Genomic DNA, 23,180 nt, shown 5'->3' on the forward strand with positions numbered 1-23,180 from the left:
TTGTCTCCCCTTCTAGGCCATTTTGGCCTCATTTCCACTCAGGAATTAAATGGATGGCTCTGTAATGTGTTCCTTTCACACTGCCCTTCATCATCTTGGACCACAGAGGTCTGACATTTTAATGGCAATATGAGAGCTCAGAATACAATCATCTTTTGATGACAGGTTTAACTAACACTGAATTATAAAAGAACCTTCGTGGTTGTACACATGACATCGACATAATTAGAGGACAAATTCTTTTTGATCGTTGCTATGACCATCAATACCAAATTAATTTATACTCCTGGACCACTGTGTGTGAAGTGCTACCAAGCACGGTGACATTGTTTCCTGGCTTTGAGGGTCACAAAGGCAAATGCTTCCATAACTTGCAGCTGGCTTTCTTTCCCAGCTGTCCTCCTCTTCTCTCCCTAGCCCCTCCCCTCTATTAGTTTTCATTTAATTGTAACATTCTCTAGCAAAACTAAAAAGAAATTAAATGGCAGGACTCTGTGACAGACACAAGGGCTGGTCAGCACAGGAAGCAACTAGAAATAACCTTTAAGGAGGGTCAAGCGTAATTCTGCAGCTCCTAGTGTATGCAGCATGCCTTCAGAGGGAGCAAGGAGTCTTCCAGAGCTTAGGAGCTCAGAGGACAGGGGTAGGTGACGTGATGCAGGGGAGTTTTTGTCATTGTTGCCCTTCCTTGAGGATGCAGAATTTGACTGAAGTTGTCAGTTATACCAAACCTGCACTCCATGTTCATCACAGCTCTATTTACAATAGCCAAGATGTGGAACCAACCTAAATGTCCATCAGCAGATGACTGGATAAGGAAAATGTGGCATATATACACAGTGGAATACTATTCTGCCATAAAAAAGAATGAAATTCTGCCATTTTGCAACAACATGTTGGAGCTTGGAGAAACTTACGTTAAGTGAAATAAGCCAGACACAGAAAGAGAAATACTGCATGTCCTCAATCATAAGTGGACAAGAAAGAAGGAAAGAAAGACCATTATAAAATGTTGGACTTTCAGGAGAGAACAGACGAATAGTTACTAAAGGTAGGAAAGGGGGAGGGGGAGGGGGGAGAGGGCACAAAAATTAACTACGATTTGTAATGATGAACATGCTAATAATATTGATTTGATCATCACATACTGTACACAAATACTGATAGTCAACTCTGTACCACATAAATATGCATGAAACATTTAAAAAATAAAAATACAATACATAAAAATTAGAAATTAAAAAAGAAAAGAAAACAAAACAGAAAACAAAGCTCACGTAAGCTGGAGGTGGCACAGGCAGCCAGCCCGAGCGTGTGGCACCATCTCTACTTTCACCCTCATTTGCACTCATTCTGTGCACATTTTCCAAGCACCTCCATGAGCTGAGCTCTGTGCTCACAGCTGGGACCCATGCGTCTCAATAGACACTGAGGGGATAACTTTTGGGGGTATGAAATGTCAGTCCTTTTTAGGTCTTACTGTGTGATCAATCATTATAGCATCACCTAGATCTTAGATCCTTGTCCTAAACATTTTAGAGAAAAGTGATTTTAGAAACAGGTGGAATATGAGATGCCCTGGATGTCTATTAACTAGCTCAAAGTTGTCTGGTATTTTCTAAGTCCATTTGGAGATCAATTAACCATTTCTTGTGGGCCAACTGCTCCCTTCTGAAAAGGTTTTTATGGGCTCAGAATGCCTATTACATTGTTTCTTTTCATGCCTTTTTGTTAAGTTCAGTTTTTTTCCCTCTACTAAACTGCCACTTTTTAATGATCACATCAGTTTCATGTTTCTTGGATGGAGCAAATTGCTGTCATTTATGAGCTACCACTGCCTCAGGGCATTTTTTCTTTCTGGTTGGTCTTTAACCTAATAACATACTTCTGTGTCTACCCTAATGGCATCTTGACGATGATAATGGGCAGAAGCTCAATTAGGAAACATTATGAATCAGACAATTCAGTCTTTCACAGTGTGCAGGAATTCCTAAAATGACAAAGGGATTTTATTTTCTTTTGTTCCCTGCCACTCTAAATCCCTTCCTTGTTTGTGGCCCATGCCCACCCACATCACTCTTTTCAACACATTTCTCAAGGTTACTAAAAAGATGTAACTAAAGGTTACATCTCAGGCGAGCAAACTCCTTACCTATTTGCCAATCCCAGGGCACCTTTAACAGCTCCTTGTGCTCCATTATAGCTCTGCAAATGCAAAGAAAGTGAATCTGATGACTAAGATTGTAATGCATTCTACTTCCTCCCCCACCAACCTCCCCTTACCAATTTTATAAAAATAATGAGGCAACCAATTGAATTTCAAAAATAACTTTGGGCCATGAAGACACAAGTCTAATCGGGCAGCCTGCGGTTCATCCCTGAAGGATCTTGTTAGGCGTGGCCTGCAGCAGTGACAGAATGCTGGTGGGCATGGGGGACGTCCGACCTTCCACTGCCTTTCTTGCCCAAACAGTCTGCCTATAGCCTTCTTGCTCCTTCTTGTTCAGATGCTTTCTAAAATAGCCAATGGTGAGGTTCAAAAAATTTCTGTGCTTGCAGGTTTAATCAATTTTCTGATTGGAATTCTCTAGTGCTATGATTCTCAAATTTAAATGTATGTGAAGCCACCTAAAGAATGTGTTAAAACAATGTTTCTTGGGTCCCATCCCTAGAGATTCTGATTCAGTAAATCCAGGTGGGGCCCATGGATGTGAATTTTTGTCATGTACTCATGTGATGCCAGTGCTGCTGGTTCAAGGACCACACTTTGAGAACTACTGTTCTCAAAGAGGACCAGGAGGCAAGGCTGGCTCTATTCCACCAGTGTTACTTTGGTTCCAGTGCACCCCCAAGGTACCCCATTTGCCAAACACACCCTAATGCCACATTCATTATTTTGGCAGCGGTGTCCCCCAAAGGGCTCAGTCAGCTCTAACTGAGGCAAATAAGCACTAAATCTCTGAATATATTTTTCGGACTCAAGAATAATAATCCATAAAATGAGCCCATCCATCCACAAAATACTGGCTGTGAATAGTTGAACTAGGCAATCCCTTTTTCTCTCACAAAGCTGAAGCACCAGATTTGGCAGCTTTAAAATGCCATCGTCATTTCAGAATGAACCCAAAATAAAATCCTTCTCAGAGAGTCTTCCCATCTCTGTGCCTTGTTTGCTATGGAGTGTTTCACTAGAACATCAGAACACTGAAATTTGGAGCATTGTCGTAAAGAGCCTATTTGCAAAACATGTTTCCAGTGATGACAAATTATCTTCCATAAATAATTTTAGACACTGAACCTACACAATTACAAAGTACTTGCTTTGTAGAAAGGGATTTGGTGAAATCAGAATTACTTGTTGGTAGAAAGGGATTTGGTGAAATTAGACCAGAGGTTATACTATCATTCTTTATTCCTTACATGAAGCTCAAATATATGGTCTTTACTGATGGAAAATTATTACACTGATTCTCACAACAAATTCTGAGGCACTAGTCAGTGGTGACTTCTATGCTCCAATTCTGGAATTATTGCAAAACTGGTGCTTTTGACTTTTTGATGCTTAGTGAATGTCTGGGTTATATCTATACCTTTCTAAGGAAAACGGAAATGATAAATTCTAAGAGATAAATTTGAAATATAGTTCACTCTTGCAAATCCATAAGCAATAAAAGAACAAATTTATAAAAGGGCAATTTTAAATGATAAGTTTCCTAACAGCAGTTGTCACTAGTAAACAGAATGTCCTTTCTTGGAAGTGCATTGAATCGTGACACTTATACTTAGTTTTTCTGCTTCTCTGAGTAATAACCCACCCACTGGCTTGGAGAATCAATGTACTTCTGATGCTTTCATGCAAATTATCTTCAAAGTCCATTAAATGTTGTATAGCAATTTATAATAAACTTATGTAATTTGGAAGAAATTAACTCATAAAGATATTGAGTTTATAGATTTTATGAAACCTCTGTGTGGGAAATTAGTGACTGGTTTCCAGCTTTGATTTTCATACCTCAGGACAAAAATCATAAGTCTAAGTCCTGATAGTGTCGTCTCTATGCCTTCCTTGTCACTTTTACTCACAATTGGATTCCACTGAAAAATGCACCGAAGAGACCAATCATTCCCAGGAATTCCACTCGGCTCAGTGTTCGGATGATGTATTCTTCCCAGACGTTAGAGATGCCATAGAGTGTGGCTCCTCCTAAGACCAGAAGATCTCCTACCAGCTTATTTTCCCCTAGGAGCCAAAAAAGCAGAGGGAACTTAATTAAAATTTTCTTAATAAGAATCTGGACCAGTAAATTGAACTTCCTTTGCCATTTTATTCTGACATTTTACACAAGTCCTTCAATTTCCAACTGGGATTTAGTAAAGTTTGTTTATCTGTGCTCTGGACATGTTCTGATATAGGAAGGTTGCCTAAGTCAACTCAAGCAGAAGTCTTCCCTAACTAAGAAAGAGACCAGTTTCTTGCAGAAAACACCCACTCAACCAAGCCCAATGTCTTCTGTCCAGGTATGTGTTCATAAACATATGCTAAATACATGCACGTGTTATTTTTGCCTCAGGACACTTTGCTCATTTCCTTTAGTTTCCATGGTGTAGTGAACATGGTGTAGAACAAAGAGAATCACTGTGAATTTCCACCCTTGCTACACAGGGAGAGAAGCTATAACAGAAGCAGTCAGAACGCTATTTTGACCATGGGCAAAATGCATACTTGCTTAGAAATGAGTGAAAGGAATTACAGGTTGAAATTTCCAACTACTCTGAAGTAAGTAACATAGGAGGGGAAATATATGTAATTCAATATCATATTAATATTTTCCTTTTTTCATTAAAAGTGTCTATTTGTCTTGAATTCAATTTTGGTTGGTTTTGGTTTATGTCCAATTTTTAATAAATGCTTTACCCAGGTATTTTCTATAATTAGGCAAACTCTTCTTACTCCAGTAAGTGCAGAGCCAGGGAAGGAGAAGAGTGGAAATGAGGAGGTGGTACAGCCTAACTGATGGGCTCTGGACCCAAGTGGTCTCTGCTCTGCCCTGGGCAAGTCAGTGGCCCAGGAGCTCAGCAGACACGCAGCTCTGGGGTAGCAGAGGCGCGGGATGGGAAGGGACTCCATTATGATTCTAAGGAAGGGACTCACCTTAGATTAGCCTTGGATTCCCAGATTAGTTGGAACAATCTACAACTGTAGAACTGGGTTCTCACTGTTCAGTTGGAAGCACTGAGCATGCATTCTCTAGGTAGTGGCTTCACATGAAAGAAACTGGGCAGGGCTTGGAGAAGACCTCTGCATGTGGTCACCTTGGAAGATTATATCTCTACTTTAAATGGTGCCAGCTTTTCTAAGGCAACTTGCCACCCTGGTAAGGATCAGAGAGAGAGGAGAAGAGACCCTGAAAGGCAGCAGTTTGCTGGAGTCACCCTCAAGGGAATGGAGCTGAGAAGGTGACTCTGGAAGGGCTTGAAGCTCTCCCTGGGTTTGTAGGGCATCAGCCATCACTGTTCAGCAGATGCGACAGAGCTTGATGAGGCCCTGATGAGAAACCCGACCTGCTAGGAGGTCCCTTGGCACATGTTCTAGGGAAATTCAGGCTGCTGTGACAGAATGTGAAATCTTCAGCAATCTGATTAATCTTTTTTATGTGTCAACTATAAGATAATGACAAACTTTTAATTTTAAGTAGTTCATTTGAGGAATGACCCATAAGATAAAACATATCTATAAGTAAAATATAAAATTAAAATGAGCATGATTCAGTCTCTACATTCAGGAGACATTTCAGAATCTTGTGATGACATAGAGTCCTTATTATGAATATCAATTATTGCTGTACAGTGAAGTGTGGAAGTGCAGCTTAATAGAGTTCTTGGTTAATAAAATTAATTTTACATGGATGAATTTAGGAAAGTTAAATCATATTGAAATATTTTAATAGAAATTAGAGGAACATCAAATCTATCTTTTAAAAGTCCAAAAAGAAGATACACTGTTTCAGTGAATAGTCTCACCAATGTTTTTCAAACTCCCCATTTGTATAGTTATTGCCCATTTTGTTAACTAGCCTTTACTATAAGAAATCTACACACTAGTACTTTGAGTCTTCACCAGTTCAGTGATAATTACCAACAATAATTCTGTGTAATCACAAGTTCAGAAGGATTTTCTGTTATCAGTGACAAAAAGATTAAATATTATTATAATTTCACTGGTAATTATAATTTTCAGTTTTTAAATCTTTTGAAAGTGGATTCATATATGAAAATTTAGTTGATTAAATACAATTAAACTGACCAGAACATGATTTTACCCAACCATATTATATAATGAAGTGTTTGATAAAAGAAGTATAAGAAAGTACTACACCTAATATTTTGTATGTAAAATTTGTATCTAGTTACCTGGAAATTACAATATATTACTTTGTATTTTATGCACTGTTAATGCAGTAGGGTGGTGCTAGTTTTTTTGTACAATGATCATGGGGAAAATTTTGCTCAGAAAATCTGTCATTTATGTGTGTATGAAACGACGATGGGCAATGATGTTTTGCAAATTTTTGATAAATAGACACATTTGAAATAATAAAATGTCCATCCAACCTGATACTCTTCTCCCTCTTCTTAACTTCACACCATAAGTGGGTGTCTGTGGCACCCACTGTATTCCACTCCATGTCTGTTACTTGTAACTTATGTGTCTTACCCTTACTTCTACCTGTTCTCTTATAAAGTGGGGTTGAAGGGCACAGACTGTGACTTATTCAGCTTTATACTCTGTGTGGTCCCTAGCGTGGATCCTGAAAGACTGTAAGTTCTCAATGTCTAAATTAATTGAACTGACTGAAAGGTTTTAATTCATCCTATGGTAAAGGTTTTGAATGGCAACAGCTTTCAATTCAAGTAGAGTTGGATAGAATCATATCTCTGCCACTTACCAGCTGTGTAGCACTGGGCAAGCTATAGAGTCTGTACTTCAGTTTCCTTGTCTTAAAATGGGGTTATTGTCAGAATAAAATAAATTAATACATGTGAAATGCTTAGCATAGTATCCGACACTTATTAAATATTTGTTAAATTGTCATTAAAAAGAGTGAATCAATCATTCTGTTTGAATAACCACTTGTCTCTTTGGGTTGGGCATTTCTCATTTTGGATTGCTCTCTGATTCTAATCAACACAGTCATAATTGCTTTGCAAGAATTTATTTTCCTTATTAGGTTTTCGTTTAAGTACAGAAGCATCAGTTTGGAGGAATATTTGTGTACGTGTGGTGGTGGGAGGAGAAGAGGGAAGGTTATTTAAAATCACTACTTACAACTAGGTCAAGAAATAAATGCTGGTGCCTGCCCGGTGGCGCACTCAGTAGAGTGCAGCGCTTGGGAGCATGGCGGTGCTCCTGCCGAGGGTTCGGATCCAATATAGAGACCGGTCTGCTCACTGGTTGAGCACGGAGCGGGCGCAACACCGAGGGTTGCGATCCCGTTGCCGGTCCCCGGTACAGGCGCGACACCGAGGGTTGCGATCCCGTTACCGGTCAGTAAAAAAAAAAAAGACAAAAAGGAAAAAAAAAAAGAAATAAATGTTGAGTTATACTATTCTGAAGTGTTGAAAGACTATTAGTGCAACGGTGAAAATGTACACATCCCATTTCGACATTTAAGTCGAAAATAGGGAGACCAACTCTTATTTTCTTGGGAATCTCTCGGTTTTAGTACTTTTAAAAGTCTTGCATCTAGGGAAACCCCTCTGTTCCGGATTTACCCTAATTTACTATGATAAAACAACTGTACATTTCTTATAGAAATCACAAATACAGAAAAGTAAGTACTAAGTGGTATAGTAGAAAGAAAACTGGCTAAAATTCACATCTGGGCCACACAAGTTAGTAATTATGTGCCGTTACAGAAGTTTCTTAACTTCTCTGAGACTTGATTTCTTCAGCTGCAAAAATGAGAATAAAGTTCTTTGTACAGTTGGGAGGATTAAATGAGATAATGTATGAGAAAGTGCCTGGCACCAGTGGGTGCTCAATAAAAATGTCACTTTTACTTGACTGTATTAAATTATCTGGCTCTTCAAAAATATTTTCTTTTCCTTGAAATAAAAATAAAATTATGTCTAATAATAACAAATTGTTGTATGGATATCTAACATTTTTAATAAATGAACTGTAAGATGCAAAATATTATGGTAGAAAGAGGATATTTTGAAGGGCAAGAAATATACTTTGCAAAAAGGAGCTATTTTAATTGAGTTTTATCTTAATCCTATTGCTTTCTAAACTTCCCTTTAATCTCTATAAATTTCCCCCGGAAAGTAGAAGAGTCATGGAGATGTATCTCTCAGGCCTTACTAAGTCATTTTTATGCACTCCAACATCTGTAATATTCTCAGGATCCACTTTTATCAAATGTCATTCCCCCCACGCATCAGTAAATGCAGAGATGGTCTCCCACAGGAGGCCTGTAACGCTGACATGGAGTTGAGGTGGCCGAGAGAGAATGCGCTTATTAGGCCCACCGATCTCTACTGACAAGTGTGGAAAAGACATTTCCTTTGAAGTGAGCTCAAAGGCATGGAAGCTTCCTATAGTGGATGCTCAGTTGTATCATGACACATGCAGAATTAGAACATAGTGTTGTTTGTGTCCTTCCCACTGTGGACACCACTCCACAGGCTCCAAGCCAAACTCTGCCATGCCATGGACTGGGACACCTCCTCTCCAGCTCTGTCAACAGTGGGTGAACTTGCTGGTCAAGCTTCATTGTGAGATTATTCCTAGCACATCATTCTGTGTCCTGACATTTACATTTTGCATCTGGAGTGCTTGATGCCTTCTGAGAAGTTTCCTTCAGCAAGGCTTAAATCAAAATGAGGAATTCCTGGATATCAGATGAAGAAACATGCTAACAAGGTAAAATTAAGGCAATGATTTTAACTGTAATGAGGTCAAAGTAAATTTGAATAGGTCAAAATCAATGTGCTTGGGGCCAGAATTGTCAAAATCCTAAGCGAAGGTGAAACATGGATTAAACAATGTAAAAGGGATCAAGTCAGATGCTCTCTTTTCCTGTGGAAAGCTCTTTTCATGATGATGATTATATGACATTGAATTCCTAATTCTGGTGAATGTTTGAAGTATTTTAGAAAAGTTTTATGTCTCTGGTTAATTAATGCAATTGAACCAACTCTACCATAAAGGGGAAAAAAAATGGAATATTTTTCATAATGATACACATCAGTTTTAGGATTACATTGACCTCAAAGGCAACGTGTTGTTTTCTTTTTTAAAGAATTTTATATGATAGCTTAAATTGCACCTTATTTAACATTTTTATAAAGGTACAGCACATCCAGTCATGATTTTGTAAAATAAGCCCTTGGATCCTATATCTGGGCTGGCCTTCAAACATCATGCCGTGTGCTTGGGCATCATTTCAACAGCACAGAAGGTACTCCTCAATGGTAAAGTTTAACTCTGTTAACACTGGTGTTTCATATGTCACAAAACCAGTGGTGCTGTGGACCTTAAACAGATTTACACGGACAGATAAAATAGCACTCCATATGTTTTAGCCACATCTACACCATTTTTTAAAAGTGACCACTCTGGAAAGGCCCTCATATGGACTTACTCTCTTTTTCTTAAATAGTTCTACTCCTTTGTTAACACTTCATTTGAAATCAAGAAAGCATTTTTTTTGCAGGATTAGTGAATACAATCTAGCGAAATCAATTCGAGCTTAATATTGTAGGCTTAAATGTTAAGATTTATCAGGACAATTGTCTTCCTTAACTTTGGAAGGCAAGATGATGGGGATGCAGCAAGTTAGACTTTTCCTAATCAGTCGTATGTGCTTCTGCCTAGTCTGTGTTTACATCGTGCATGGAAAGCTGAGAAAGCATAATCAAATCGTGATTTTAGAATAACTGGGCACATCGTGTTAGGCAAAAATACCATCTGATTTGTCCAAAGAGATTATCCATATCATGATCACTATGTGTATAGAGCATAAAATTGGCCCTTTCATATGATGTCTATTGATGTGCCATGGAACTAGTGTTACATAGAAGAGAATTTGGGAAACACTGGGGTATGTATTTTCAGTCTGTTTGTTGAGGTGGGGACTGATAATGCTGTGCAGGCTGCAGGTGTGTGAGGATGAGACTGTCGTTCTTTTGCTCTGTGTCATATCTTCAGCTCTCAGCAACACAGGAGAGGGAAGTAGGCCTGCCCCGGAGGCCAGGAGCCCTGGGATTCAGTCCCTGCTCTGTCAGCTCTGTGACCCTGGGTAACTCACTTGGCTTCCCTGGATCTTGGTGTTCTCGTATGTCAAACATAAAGGTGCTGAATAAGTTCCCTTTCAGCATAAAGTTCTATGTGCAACACAAATGACATCATTTCAGAGATTTCATATGACCTAGTTACATAAAGAGAAATGCCCAGTTTTGACTTTTTAATCATCTAATTTCCTAGAAGAAAGGGCAATTCCAAGAACTATAGAAAAGTGGGTACTTTCTACCCCATTCTTGATGCTAGCAAAGGTGGTCATTTTATTCTGTTCCAAAAGCACAATGATTTGGGTACATTTCAAAGAAATGCAATGCTTCAAATCACTTAGGATCAGGATGCCCTCTGCAGATTCATAGCAATTTCATGAGTTAATTATGAAGCTTTACCTTATGGGTCTATAAGCTATGATTGATACCAATAACCCCTCCCCACAAAACAAATAAACAAACCAAAAGCAATGCATAAGAAGAGCAAACTTAGCTCCCCCTCATAAAAATTCTGAGCACTTCTAATCTATTCTGAAAACTTTAAATGTCTACTTTTAGGCCTATAAGTCAACCTTTACGCAGTAGTTTGAAAGATCTGTCTTTCTTGGGCTTTGCAGAGACATGGTTGGGGTGAGGAAGCGTAGGGAAGGTCCTTATAGTTCAGGAGTGAATTGACTCATTGCCGCCACCTCTAATCAACATGTCTGGGCCAGGCAGCTCTGGCCTCCAAAACATCCTCCAGGTAGGTGCTGACTCAGTTTCAAACACTGTCTGAATGTTCCTGAATTCATGTAGAAAGGTCATACAGGCTGCATTTTTCATCCTTCATTAATTCGGGAAACATGTATTAAGCACCTCCTATGTGCCAGTTTTAGGTACAGGAAATTAACATGTATAGGACACAAACACTGGGAAGATCAGATTCTTAAGGTCCTTGTTTCCACCCAACCATGAATATTCCATTTCTTAACTTGGCCTTCCCCACAGAGGTAAGTTACCTGGTGAACACCTGAAGACTCACCTGCTCCCTGATGCCTTCCCACGAGCACATCCGCTCCTGCCATGCAGCCCATTCCCAGGATGCAGACAACAATGCCGATGAAATGCACAGCCTTGTACCGGATCAGCAGGAAGAACCAGGAGAGCAAAATCACAACTGGGATCACAAAACAGTCCAGGAGCTATCGGGAGGGCAGAAGGTAAAGAACAACAGAAGGTTCAGGGGGAAGCTTTTCATGTAATAGAGAAAAGTAATTTAGCTCCATTCAAAGAGTCATGTATTTCTCCTGAACCTGAGTTTTTATGTAGACCCAGAACTGATGCAGTTAAGACAGACTCTGAAATAAATGCAAGTTAACTTTATTTTCTCACTTAATTGTTAACATCCCTGAAGCCTTGAGGGAAAGGGGAGAAGGTAACTCAATAAGACAGGCTGGTGGTAAAGGTTCTCCTGCCCCTACTGTGTTTGGGGCTCTTCAGCCTCCCATCTTCTTCAGAGACATGGCAAGCTCCATGGGAAAACCTGAGGCATGGGGAGAATATGCCAAGCCATGTTAGATCATCCCAATACTTTAGGACTAGATCTGGACATGGGAAGGGAGGGTGCCTCACCTGAATAATTTAGAAGAATAATTCTAAATTATTAGAATTTAGGTAAAAGTTGAATCTAATTTCTCCCAGACAACTGTCTCCCCACTATCAGTAAAAGTTACTTAAGCTGTCCTTGCCATCTCACTCTTAAAAGAAAAACATTGCTCTAATACAAATACAAATATTAGTCTCAAAGTTTACAAATACTTTAAAAATACTACTGTAAAAAAAGGAGTTTAAAAAAGAAGGTTGAACAGAATATAGAAAAATTATCTTTGTTTTCATTTTTTATATATTTTGCATGAATAGTGAAATTCCATCTGACATGGAATCTCCAAGAATTGGTGGGGAGTTTGCCCCAATCAGGTAAAGAGATAATGTGGTGAAGATCCCTGTGCCAGGAGCCAGAAGACCTGAATTTGAGAACTAGATCCTTACTTATAGCTGTGTGACCTTGGGCAAATCACAAACTCAGGAAGCATCAATTTCTTGTTAGCAGAATAAATATAACAACCCCACTGCTTTTCCAAAAGATTAGTGTGAAGCTCAGAGATAATACATATAAAAGTATTTTGTAAATTATGAGGCCCTCAATGCTGGTTTATAACCATATAAGTTGGTTCAGTCTCTATTACACCCTGGTAAGACCCCTGGATATGCTTCCCAAAGTAGCATCTTCATTAGACAAATTAATGTCCCCTGGGACTTTGAACTCCATGTACCAAATGAGAAACTCGTGATTTGTCCCATTGCCCAATACAGAATCCTAAATAAGTAGCCCCTACCTCCCAGCAGCCAGTATAAGACAGTGATCCCTAATACTCCTTCACTCTCACTGTCTACATCCTAATGATCACAAAGTTCTGTCAATTCCATCTTCTAAATGTCACTAAAATATCTTCTAAATATCTCTCAAATCTCATCTTCTAAATTCTTCTTACCAAGTTCTGTCAATTCTGTCTTCTAAATACCTCTCCCACTTCTGCCACCTAGACTGAGCTAGCATCATCTCCTACCTGGAACAAATCCTTCCTTCCTGCCTCAGGGCCTGCACTCATGCATCCTCCTCCTTCTGGAATGCTCTATTCTAATTCTTGAACTTCCTGTCTCCCTTTCCTTCACTTATATGTTGTCTTCTCAAGAAAGCCTCTTGGATCCCCAGGCTAGGTCAGGCCCTGTACTTTTCCTTTGTAGTGTCAATTGCAATAGTACCTAATTAATATGGACTTATTGGCATAATGTCTGATTTCCCCACTCATCTGGATGTCCATGAGGGCAGGACTCTATTTCCATCACCCAGAACACTGAGAAGTATCCAGTAATAGTTACTGAACAAATACATACAAAGATTTTTAATGATCAGAAACATCAGAATGGAGTTTCCAAGATTCATTAAAGCCTGAAAAAGGTTTGTGTATTCTCAAAGAACCCTTGAATGTTAGAGTCAGAGTGGCTTGTTGGCACTGTAAACAGCACTCAGAGTTCCCTCCAACAGAGAGAGCATACCTAGAGTTGTGGAGTGGGATTGGGGGGAAGGGAAAGGATGCCGGGGATTAATTGGGTGTGGAACACAGGGAATAAAATCACAATTTGAGGTAATGGGGATGCTGATAGTATTGATCTCACCATTACATCTTGGGCACAAGTGGTAATGGTCAGCTTTGTACCCGGTGCATATGCATAACCAATAAAATTTTTTAAAAAATTCCCTCTATTCCCAAAGCTTTTTGGGACCTACGCAGAGCCTGGTGCTTCTCTGTGCATGAGTCTTCTTTGCAAAATGAAACAAGTGCTCAGAATAGTAAGCTGTCCCTAGGGTTGCCATGAGATGATGAGGTGAGGAAGGACCATGTGAATGCTAAGTAGCACTGTGATGGCTGGGGGCTAAGCCTGGAGGTCACAGCACTCCTGTAGCTATGTGTAGGGGGTGGTGGCAGGTAGGATTATGCTACAGCACACAGTTGGTCTCTGAACAGTTAATTAGCAATGTAAGTTAATGATCCTACTTGATGTGGTAATATGTTCTAAGGCAGGCTTTACAATTGGCCTCAGATGCCATTTAAGAATATTAGGAAATTTCAGTTTTTCAGTGAAAAGTGTTCACTGGGCATAAAACAGTTGATGTTTTGTTTTTAAAATTAAAAATGATTGAATCAAGTTGAAATATTTAGCCACATGTTCCACAATTGGAATTTCATGATCTGGCTGGAAGCCCTGGGTCAGTGGAGCTGAAGGCCTCCATTCCTGAATTATCAAGGGCAAACTAGGCCATCACCCAATTTTTGGGAAAGGATGAAGTGAGCCTCTTTGGTTCTCAGTGTCATTAAAAACCCCAAAGCACTTGATGAGTCCTGGGATCTATTCCCTTAATGGTTTCAGTTGAAAAATCCTTTGTAAGTGTCAGGAGGTCCTGTGGGTAAGGGAAGACTTTTAGAAGAAGAGAATGGAAATAAAGATATAATCAAGCCAGGGTTTTTGGGACATCTGAGTCAGGGAAGCTTGGTGCTCAGCATACAGTGGGGACTCAATAATTGGTGGCTGAGTGGATTAATGAATGGACTGAGAGATAATCAAGTTTGCTACTGGCATTTGGGTGAGACGATTCTTCATTTTGCAAGACCGCCCTCTGCAGGGCACTTAACATTGTAGGACCCTGACCTTTAACACACTCTACACATTTACAAATGCCCCCGGAGGGCAGTATCTCCCCGTTAGGATCACAGAGACCCCTTTGGCAGTAACATGGATGAACTTGGAGAAAATTATGTTGAGTGAAGTAAGCCAGGCACAGAAGGAAAAACACCGTTAAGTCCTCACTCATAAGTGGGAGCTAAGAGAGAAAGAAGGAAAGAAAGACCACAGTGGTGAGTTGGATTTGCAGAGGGAGAGAGCAGACCTAGGGTTGCAGGGTGGGGTGGGGGAACGGGAGGAGGGAGGTCGGGGATTAACTGGGTGGTGGACACGGGAAATAACCCCAATTTGTGGTAATGGGCATGCTGATAGTATTGATCTGGCCATCATATCTTGGGCACAAGTGGTGACAGTCAGCTTTGTACCCCATGAATAAAATAAAATGTACCACCAATAAAATAAAAATGATTTTTTTCTGCATAAAAAGAAAAATAAAGTTCAAATCCAAAATAAACAAATAAATAAATAAAAGTTAGGGACTCACAAGTCCCAAAAGGTGAAATGATGAACTCAAGGTCACATAAATTATTGGTATCAGGAGTAGTTACTTCATAATGATTTTTTCGAACAATATTTTAACGATGGTAAATGACAGGAACATTGAACTGCTACAGCTGGAGGTCTCACCACGGCATCTGTAACTACAGGAAATAGTTTGGCAGCTGCTGTTAGTAAACACGCTATAATTTTTTGGTCATTTTTGCTGCCAGCCTTTCCCCTGTGGTCATATAGCATAAAACACAGTGACAAAATAATTTTCCAATAGTTTTCTTGTAGCTTAATTCCTTAGCAAAGTGGTTGCTAGAGTAATAAAAATGAGAAGACTAAAACAGACTGTTAGAAAAAAGAAAAAAAAACCCAAAACCACTTCTGATTCTGTCATTAATCTGTTTAGGAGATTTAATTTCCTTTGCATACATTTCTTTATCCAAAAGGAAATGATAAAATATTAATACCAAAAAATTAAACAAATGAATGTTATTTTATAACCATCTTATGCTCTACAAAGCTCAAAGAATATTAAAAACACTTTGGAAAAAAAGTGCTCGTTACCGTTACATTTACATTTACATCCATGTAGCATCTTTTTTTCTAAGCATTTAAAATAATTTTACTCTCCTTATATCGTTAATCCTCACACAATGCATGCCAGAGAGGTCTATGATCCTGTTCTATGACTTTATTGGTAGAGAGACTGAGGCACACCATGCCCGATGGCTGGGGCAATCACATCATCACGGTGACAGTACCAGGGCTATTATTTGAATCTTGTGGTTTTAAATAACATTGGCATAAGTTGCATTAAGTTTACACTTACAGTTTGTAAAACAATCACGTTATTTTTTACTTAATCCTCATAACAGTCCTTTAAGGGAGTTCTGACTGTACCATTTTATAAATAAGGAAACTGAGGGTTCAAGAGTAAAGCCAGTGTTAGTTAGACAAGATCGAGCGCATTCAGGGTGGCATGGCCCTGATGAGTGTTAGAATTGGGGCTAAAATACTAGTCTCTGGACTGCTAGGTCAGAGTTCAAGTGCAGCTTCCAGAAGTTATTTAAATAAAAATGGTCTGTGTTGATATTGTTTCCAAGACAACAGAAGACAGTCAACATTAAATGACATTAAAGTTATCTGCATATAGGAGGATTGTATACAGGAGGATTGCAGCATCATTTAACTTTCCTCTCTCTCCCTCTCCCTTTTTCTTTTCCACTTCAGCCAGTCTCTGACCATCTTACCACTGTATCCTTCCCTGCAGTCTTTAATCTTGGTTATGCCCTCTCCTACACACACACACACCATCCCTCCCTTCCTGTGAATTAATGTCCACTCAAGCTTCTCTCTTCCTTTGGATGATACCTCCACTTGCCAACACTTCTCAGACTCCCAGTTTCTGAAAGTATGTTCATTCATAACGCCTGCCTCCCGACATGGTCACTGCATGCTCCCGGCAGTGCGCAGTTTCATGAAGATGTACATTTCCACGTGTCAGTGAAATGCGCTTTCACAGACTGCCAAGCCTCCTTAGAGTTGGTGGGTATCCCCAGTGGTATCCTGGTTTTGTGGAATGTTTTTCAAGTCTTTCATCCATGTGAGTTCACAATGCTATGTGTGGGATGCAGAGAAAGTCACAGGCCCTGGAGCAGTTGCATAGGGTGGGTGTGGAGGGCCGGCTGTACTTAGCAGCCCTACCAGGGGCTTAGGGTCTTCCACAGGGCAAACACTGGGACTCCCCAGCCCCAGTGGAGAAGGAGATAGAGGAAGTCCGCTGGATCAGCAGGGTTCTGCTTCACCCCAGGAGGAGACACTCCCAGTGCCCATGGGAGCCTGCCCTCTTTGGTTTTCTGGCTCTTTCCTCCCAAGTCCCCTCCTTCCCACTGCTGAGCCCATGGCTCTACATTGTAGCAGGAAGAGCAGCGCAGTGCCCTCTCCTTCTACCTAGACTCAGCCTGCCCCATACCCAGGGCCTAGCATTGGCCCCAAATCTGGCTCACCTGCCCCCTGTTACTCTGACGCTGTGAATTCTGACTTAAATTGTCTACATTTTCTACAAAGCACATGTGTTGAATATTATTGTGTGTGTGCATGTCTATATGCACAAATATCTAAAGAGTATTGTTTTGAATAAAGAAGTTTCTGTACACTGATAAATTTTCAACAAGCCCAAATCCAAGAACATATGTGGGAGATTTGGGACCATTTTGCAATCAGCGCATTTTTATGGACTAAGAATAAGTCTAATAAAACCGAATTCCTTCATTAACCAGTACCAGAGGAGACCTCTGGTCTAGATGCTTTTAGAGAGAATCCAATCCAAGTGTGATATTGACAGGGATTCTCTGATATCATACCACAGGTGAGATTATTGGGCTTTGTGTGATTATGACATATGTCACAGGACAGGACTTACATTATTTTTCTTATTCAATCACTTTGCATCAATTTTGAGAGCCATGTAGCACAACTGCATTTAACTATAACAACCTTATAATGTTATGATCGTGTTCGTGCAATGAAATTCTGTGTAAGTCAAAAATGTTGTGTCATCATGATCATCCAGGTGCCAGGTGGCCTCAACTTTCAGAGTTTTGACATTTAAGTTATACTCACAAGGACATTATAGAGACATAGACACACATCAACTAAATATTTTCACAGATTAAGGCACAGATAGACATAACTAAAGTTAGAGGGATAAAATGAATATCTTGTATGAAAAATAGGCTAAGTAAAATTAGTGGAATGGCAAGTGAGAAAGTCATGGGGGCTGCAGAACTAGAGGAAGAGTAAAGCTAGTTCATTCTTCATTCAGCTAACATTTATTGAGCATCTACTAAGTCCCAGGTTTTGAATGGAGATAGTGGAGAAATACACAGATGAATGAGACACTATTTCTTCCCTCAAGAAAATCATAATCCTGTAGGTAGGTACTACATTCACTTATTTATGAAATTTTTGTTGCATAGCTACTTTATAAGGGCACAGCCAGGCTCTGCGATAAAGTAGGTGAAATTGTCCCTGCACTCTGGGGACTCTCAGTCTAGGATAAAGACACACAATGGACAGTTTTCTCCTGTTTTTAAAAAAATACCTTTTAAAAATCCTAAACCTGTAATATAGATATTCTATCACATCATTAGATATTTATCACATCATTTTATCACATCATTATCATACCATAAAATTCACTCTTTTAAGGTGTGCATTTAAGTGGTTTTCTGTGTACTCATACAGTTGCACAGCTGCCACCACTATGTACTTTCAGAACATTTTCCCTGTCCCAAAAAGAAACCCAGTGCCTGGCAGCAGTCACTCCACATTCCTCCCTCCCCACAGCTCCTGGAAACCACTAACCTACTTTCTGTCTCTGGATTTACCTATTCTGGTTATTTCATATAGATGGAATCAGACATTATATGGCCCCTTGTGACTAGCTTCTTTCACCTAGCACAATGTTTTCATGGTTCGTCCATGCTGGAGCATGTATCAGTATCTCATTCCTTTTTATTGTCAAATAATATTGCATTTTATTGATACACCTCTTTTTACTTATCCATTCCTCAGCTGAAGAACATTTGGGTTGTTTCCACTTTTGGCTATTATGAATAATATTTCAATGAACATTTGCAAACAAGCTCTTGTGGGGAACATATTTGTTTCACTTATTTGGGTAGGCACTGAGAAGTGAACTTGCTGGGTCATGTGGTAATGCTCTATTTAACATTTTGAGGAATGACCAAACTGTTTTCTAAAAAGGCTACACCATTTTGTAATAACACTAGCATTGTACAAGGATTCTAATTCCTCAACATCCTTGTCAACATTTATTATCTGTTTATTTTTTAGATCTTAGCCATCTCAGTGGATTTGAAGTGGTATCTCATCATTTTGATTTGCATTTTTCTAAAGACTAATGATATTGAACATCTTTGAATATGCTTAATTGGCCATTTTTATATCTTCTTTGAAAAAATGTGTATTCCAATCCTTTGCCTATTCTTAAATTGGGTATTTGTCAGTATTTTTATAAAGTGCTATTTTAATCATTTTTCTATTTTTGAACATTTTATTTATTCCCAGTTCTTTTTAATTATAAAAGATGCTTCAAAGAACATACTTATACATAAATCTCTCCCTATAACTTTGAAAATTTCCTTAAGATAGATTCCTAGACATGAAATTATAGGTTTCAAGATGATAAACTTTTAAATTTATATTAAGCTGTCAAATTTTTTTTCCAGAAAGTCAGTAGCTATTTATTTGTGCAATTTCAGGTATGAATGTTCCAGTCTTACTGTATTCCTATCAATCTGTGCACTATCTTTTTAAAAATTGTCAATTTATGTCAAATATGAAATTTCATTATTGTTTTAAATTTAAGTTATGTGATTACTAATGAAGCAAAGCCTTTTTAATCTTCATTTTATACTGATTATCTGTATTTCTTTTAAGCAATAGCTACTCATGCATGCTTTACCTTCATTTTTTCACTTAAGTATTAGTATTATTACTAATATCTAAAATATCTTTATATATTAAGACTAATATCTTTTCATATTTGTTAAAAACATTTTTTACAGCTTTTTTTACAAAAAATCTTTTGTTTACAATTTTTTTAAGATAGAGGGGTTTAATTATTTAAACTCAGTTTTAGAAAATTCTTCTCTTTTCCAAAATTAGCTAAGTAGTCACCTATATATTCTTTTAGTTATTTATGATTCTTTTTTTAACATTTAAAATTGTATTTCATCTGGAATATTTTGTTGCATGAGATTAAGTTAATACCTAATTATATCTTTCTCACTATATTTGTGGCATCTGCCCATTTCTTGTTAGTCTGTAATATCTCAGATCCTCTCTGAGACACATTATAGTCAAACTCACAAAGTTGAAAGACAAAGAGAGAATTCTAAAAGCAGCAAAAGTGTCAAATCACCTATAAGGGAGCCCCCATCAGCCTAACAGCAGACTTCTCAATGGAAACTCTATAGGCAAGTACAAAATGGGATGATATATTCAAAATATTAAAAGAAAAAACTTTCCAGCCATGAATACTATATTCAGCAAGGCTATCCTTCAGAAATGAAGGAGAAATAGTCTACTTCCCAGACAAACAAAAACTGCAGGAGTTCATCACCACATGATCAGCCCTGCAAGAAATTCTCAAGGCAATCCTGCATCTGGAATGTGAAAAACAATAATCACTATCATGAATAAACAAAAAAGAACAAAACCCACGTAGAAAAAAATGCAAATGAGAAAGAGAAAGAAATTAAATCTTACCACCTCAAAAAACAACAAACATTGAAGATGAACAGTAAAAGGGAAAGAAAGGAACAAAAGATTTAAAACATCTAAACAAAAAGCAATAAAATGGCAGGAGTAAGAAATTACCTGTCACTAACAATCCTAAATGTAAATGGATTAAACTTCCCATTCAAAAGACATAGACCGATCAGATTAAAAAGCTAGACCCAATGGGCCGGCCCAGTGGCGCACTGGAGAGTGCACCGCTTGGGAGTGTGGCGGCGCTCCCGCCGAGGGTTCGGATCCCATGTGGAGACCGGTTCCCGCTCACTGGCTGAGCGCGGTACAGGAGCAACACCGAGGGTTGCGATCCTGTTACCGGTCAGTAAAAAGGACAAAAAAGGAGGAAAAAAAAAAAAAGCTAGACCCAAGTATATTCTGTCTTCAAGAGACTCACCTCACTTGCAAAGACACACACAGACTAAAAGTGAAAAGATGGAAAAAGATATACCACAGAAATGGAAACCAAAACTGAGCAGGAGTAGCTATTCTTACATCAGATAAAATAGACTTTAAGCCAAAAACCACAAAAAGAGACAAAGAAGGCAAAATATAATGAAAAAAGGGTCTATCCAGCAAGAAAACATAACAGTCATAAATATGTATGCACCCAACACTGGAGCACCTAGACATATAAAACAAACACTATTAGACCTAAAGAAAGAGATAGACCCCAACAAGATAATCGTGGGGGACCTGAACTTTTCTCTCTCAGTACTGGACAGATCATCTAGGCAACAAATCAACAGAGAAACACGGATTTAAACTACACCTTAGGTCAACTGGACCTGGCAGATATCTACAGAACTTTTCATCAAACGACTACAGAATAAACATTTTTCTCATCAGCACATGGGATATTCTCCATGATATATTGCATGTTAGGTGACAAATCAAGTCTCAGCAAATTTTTAAAAATTGAAATCATTTCAAGTGTTTTTTAAGAACACAAAGGATTAAAACTGAAAATCAATAACAAGCAAAACTCTGGCAACTATATAAGTACATGGAAATTAAACAACAGGCTCCTGAATGATCTACGGTTCTAAGAAGTTAAACAGGAAATCAAAAAGTTTCTTGAAACTAACGAAAATAAAGATGCGTCATACTAAAACCTGTGGAATACTACAAAAGCAGTTCTAAGAGGGAAGTTTATTGCAATAAAGGCTTACATCAAAAGAACAGAATGACTTCAAATGAACAATCTAATGCTGCACCTCAAAGAACTAGAAAAACAATAACAGTCCAATCCTAAAAGTAGTAGATGGAAAGAAATAATTAAGAACAGAGCAGAACTAAATGAAATAGAGACCTCTAAAAATGACGGAAAAGATCAATGGAACAAAAATCTGGTTTTATGAAAAGACAAATAAAATAGACAAACCATTAGTTATGTTATCAACAAAAAGAAGAGCGAAGACCCAAGTAATGAAAATCAGAAATGAAAATGGAGTTATTACAATGGATGCCACAGAAATGCAAGGAATCATTAAAGACTATTATAAACAACTATATACCAACAAATATGAAAACCTGGAAGAAATGGAGAAATTTCTGGACTGGACACATACAAACTACCAAGATTGAACCAAGGAGAAACAGAAAACCTGAACAGACCTATAGCAAGCAGCGAGATTGAAGCAATAACCAGCAATCTCTGAACAAAGAAAAGCCCAGGACCAGATGGCTTTACAGTTTAATTCTATCAAACCTTTAAAGAGGAACTAATGCCAATTCTCTTCAAACAATTCCAAAAAATTGAAACAGAGGCCACTCTCCCAAACTCATTCTATGATGCGAACATCACTCTGATACCAAAACCAGACAAAGACACCACCACAACAAAACTAGAGATCAATATCTCTGAGGAACACAGATGCAAAAATCCTCAACAAAATATTAGCAATCAGAATATAGCAACACATCAAAAAAATTATATACCATGAACAAATGGGATTCATCCCAGGGATGCAAGGATGGTTCAACATACACAAACCAATATATGTGATACACCACATCAACAAAATCAAGGACAAAAACCATGTCATTATCTCAATAGATGCAGAAAAAACATTTGACAACATTCAATATCTTTTCATGATAAAGGCTCTCAGCAAATTCAAAGTATAGAAGGAAAGTATCTCAACACAATAAAACTAATAAACAACATTCATCCTGAATAGGAACAAGACAAGAATACCCACTCTCACCACTCCTATTTAACATAGTATTAGAAGTAGCAGCCAGAGCAATCAGACAAGGGAAAGAAATAAAGGGCATCCAGATTTGAAAAGATGAAGTCAAACTGTCCCTGTATGCAGATGACATGATCCTATATATAGAAAAACTTAAAGACTACCAAAAAACCCTTAGAGCTGATTAACAATTTCAGTAATGTTGCAGGATACAAAAATCAGCACCCCCAAATCAGTAGCATTTTTATACTCCAATAATGAACTAGCAGGAAATTAACAAAGCAAGCTCATTTACAGTAGTCACCAAAACAAACAAACAAACAAACAAACAAACAAAAAAACAAAAAAACTAGGAATAAATTTAACCAAGGGGGTGAAAGATCTCTACAACAAGAACTACAAAAGAAATTAAAGAAGACACAAAAAGGTGAAAAGACATTCTATGCTCTTGGATTAGAAAAATTAACATTGTGAAAATATCCACACTAACCAAAACAATCTACAGATTCAATGCAATCCCCATCAAAATACCAATTAAATTCTTCACACAAATAGAAAAGTAATCCTAACATCCATATGGAACAACAAAAGACCCTGGATAGC

The 23,180-nt window shown here is 38.3% G+C and overlaps 1 protein-coding gene across 2 annotated transcripts in view; it reads right to left on the reverse strand.

The window, feature by feature from the left end:
* The window catches only part of SLC35F1 (solute carrier family 35, member F1), a 149,893-nt gene that overhangs the window by 33,044 nt on the left and 93,669 nt on the right, over nt 1-23,180 (reverse strand). For both annotated transcript variants that reach the window (XM_008569955.1, XM_008569956.1), the window contains 3 exons: nt 11,315-11,474; nt 4,084-4,240; nt 2,153-2,205 (listed from right to left, as the gene is read on the reverse strand). In XM_008569955.1, the coding sequence (XP_008568177.1) occupies nt 2,153-2,205; nt 4,084-4,240; nt 11,315-11,474 (370 nt within the window). The remainder of the gene's footprint in view (nt 1-2,152; nt 2,206-4,083; nt 4,241-11,314; nt 11,475-23,180) is intronic.

The sequence above is a fragment of the Galeopterus variegatus genome, unplaced genomic scaffold (genome assembly GCF_000696425.1).
Source record: "Galeopterus variegatus unplaced genomic scaffold, G_variegatus-3.0.2 Scaffold548, whole genome shotgun sequence".
In the NCBI taxonomy this organism is placed as follows: Eukaryota; Metazoa; Chordata; class Mammalia; order Dermoptera; family Cynocephalidae; genus Galeopterus; species Galeopterus variegatus.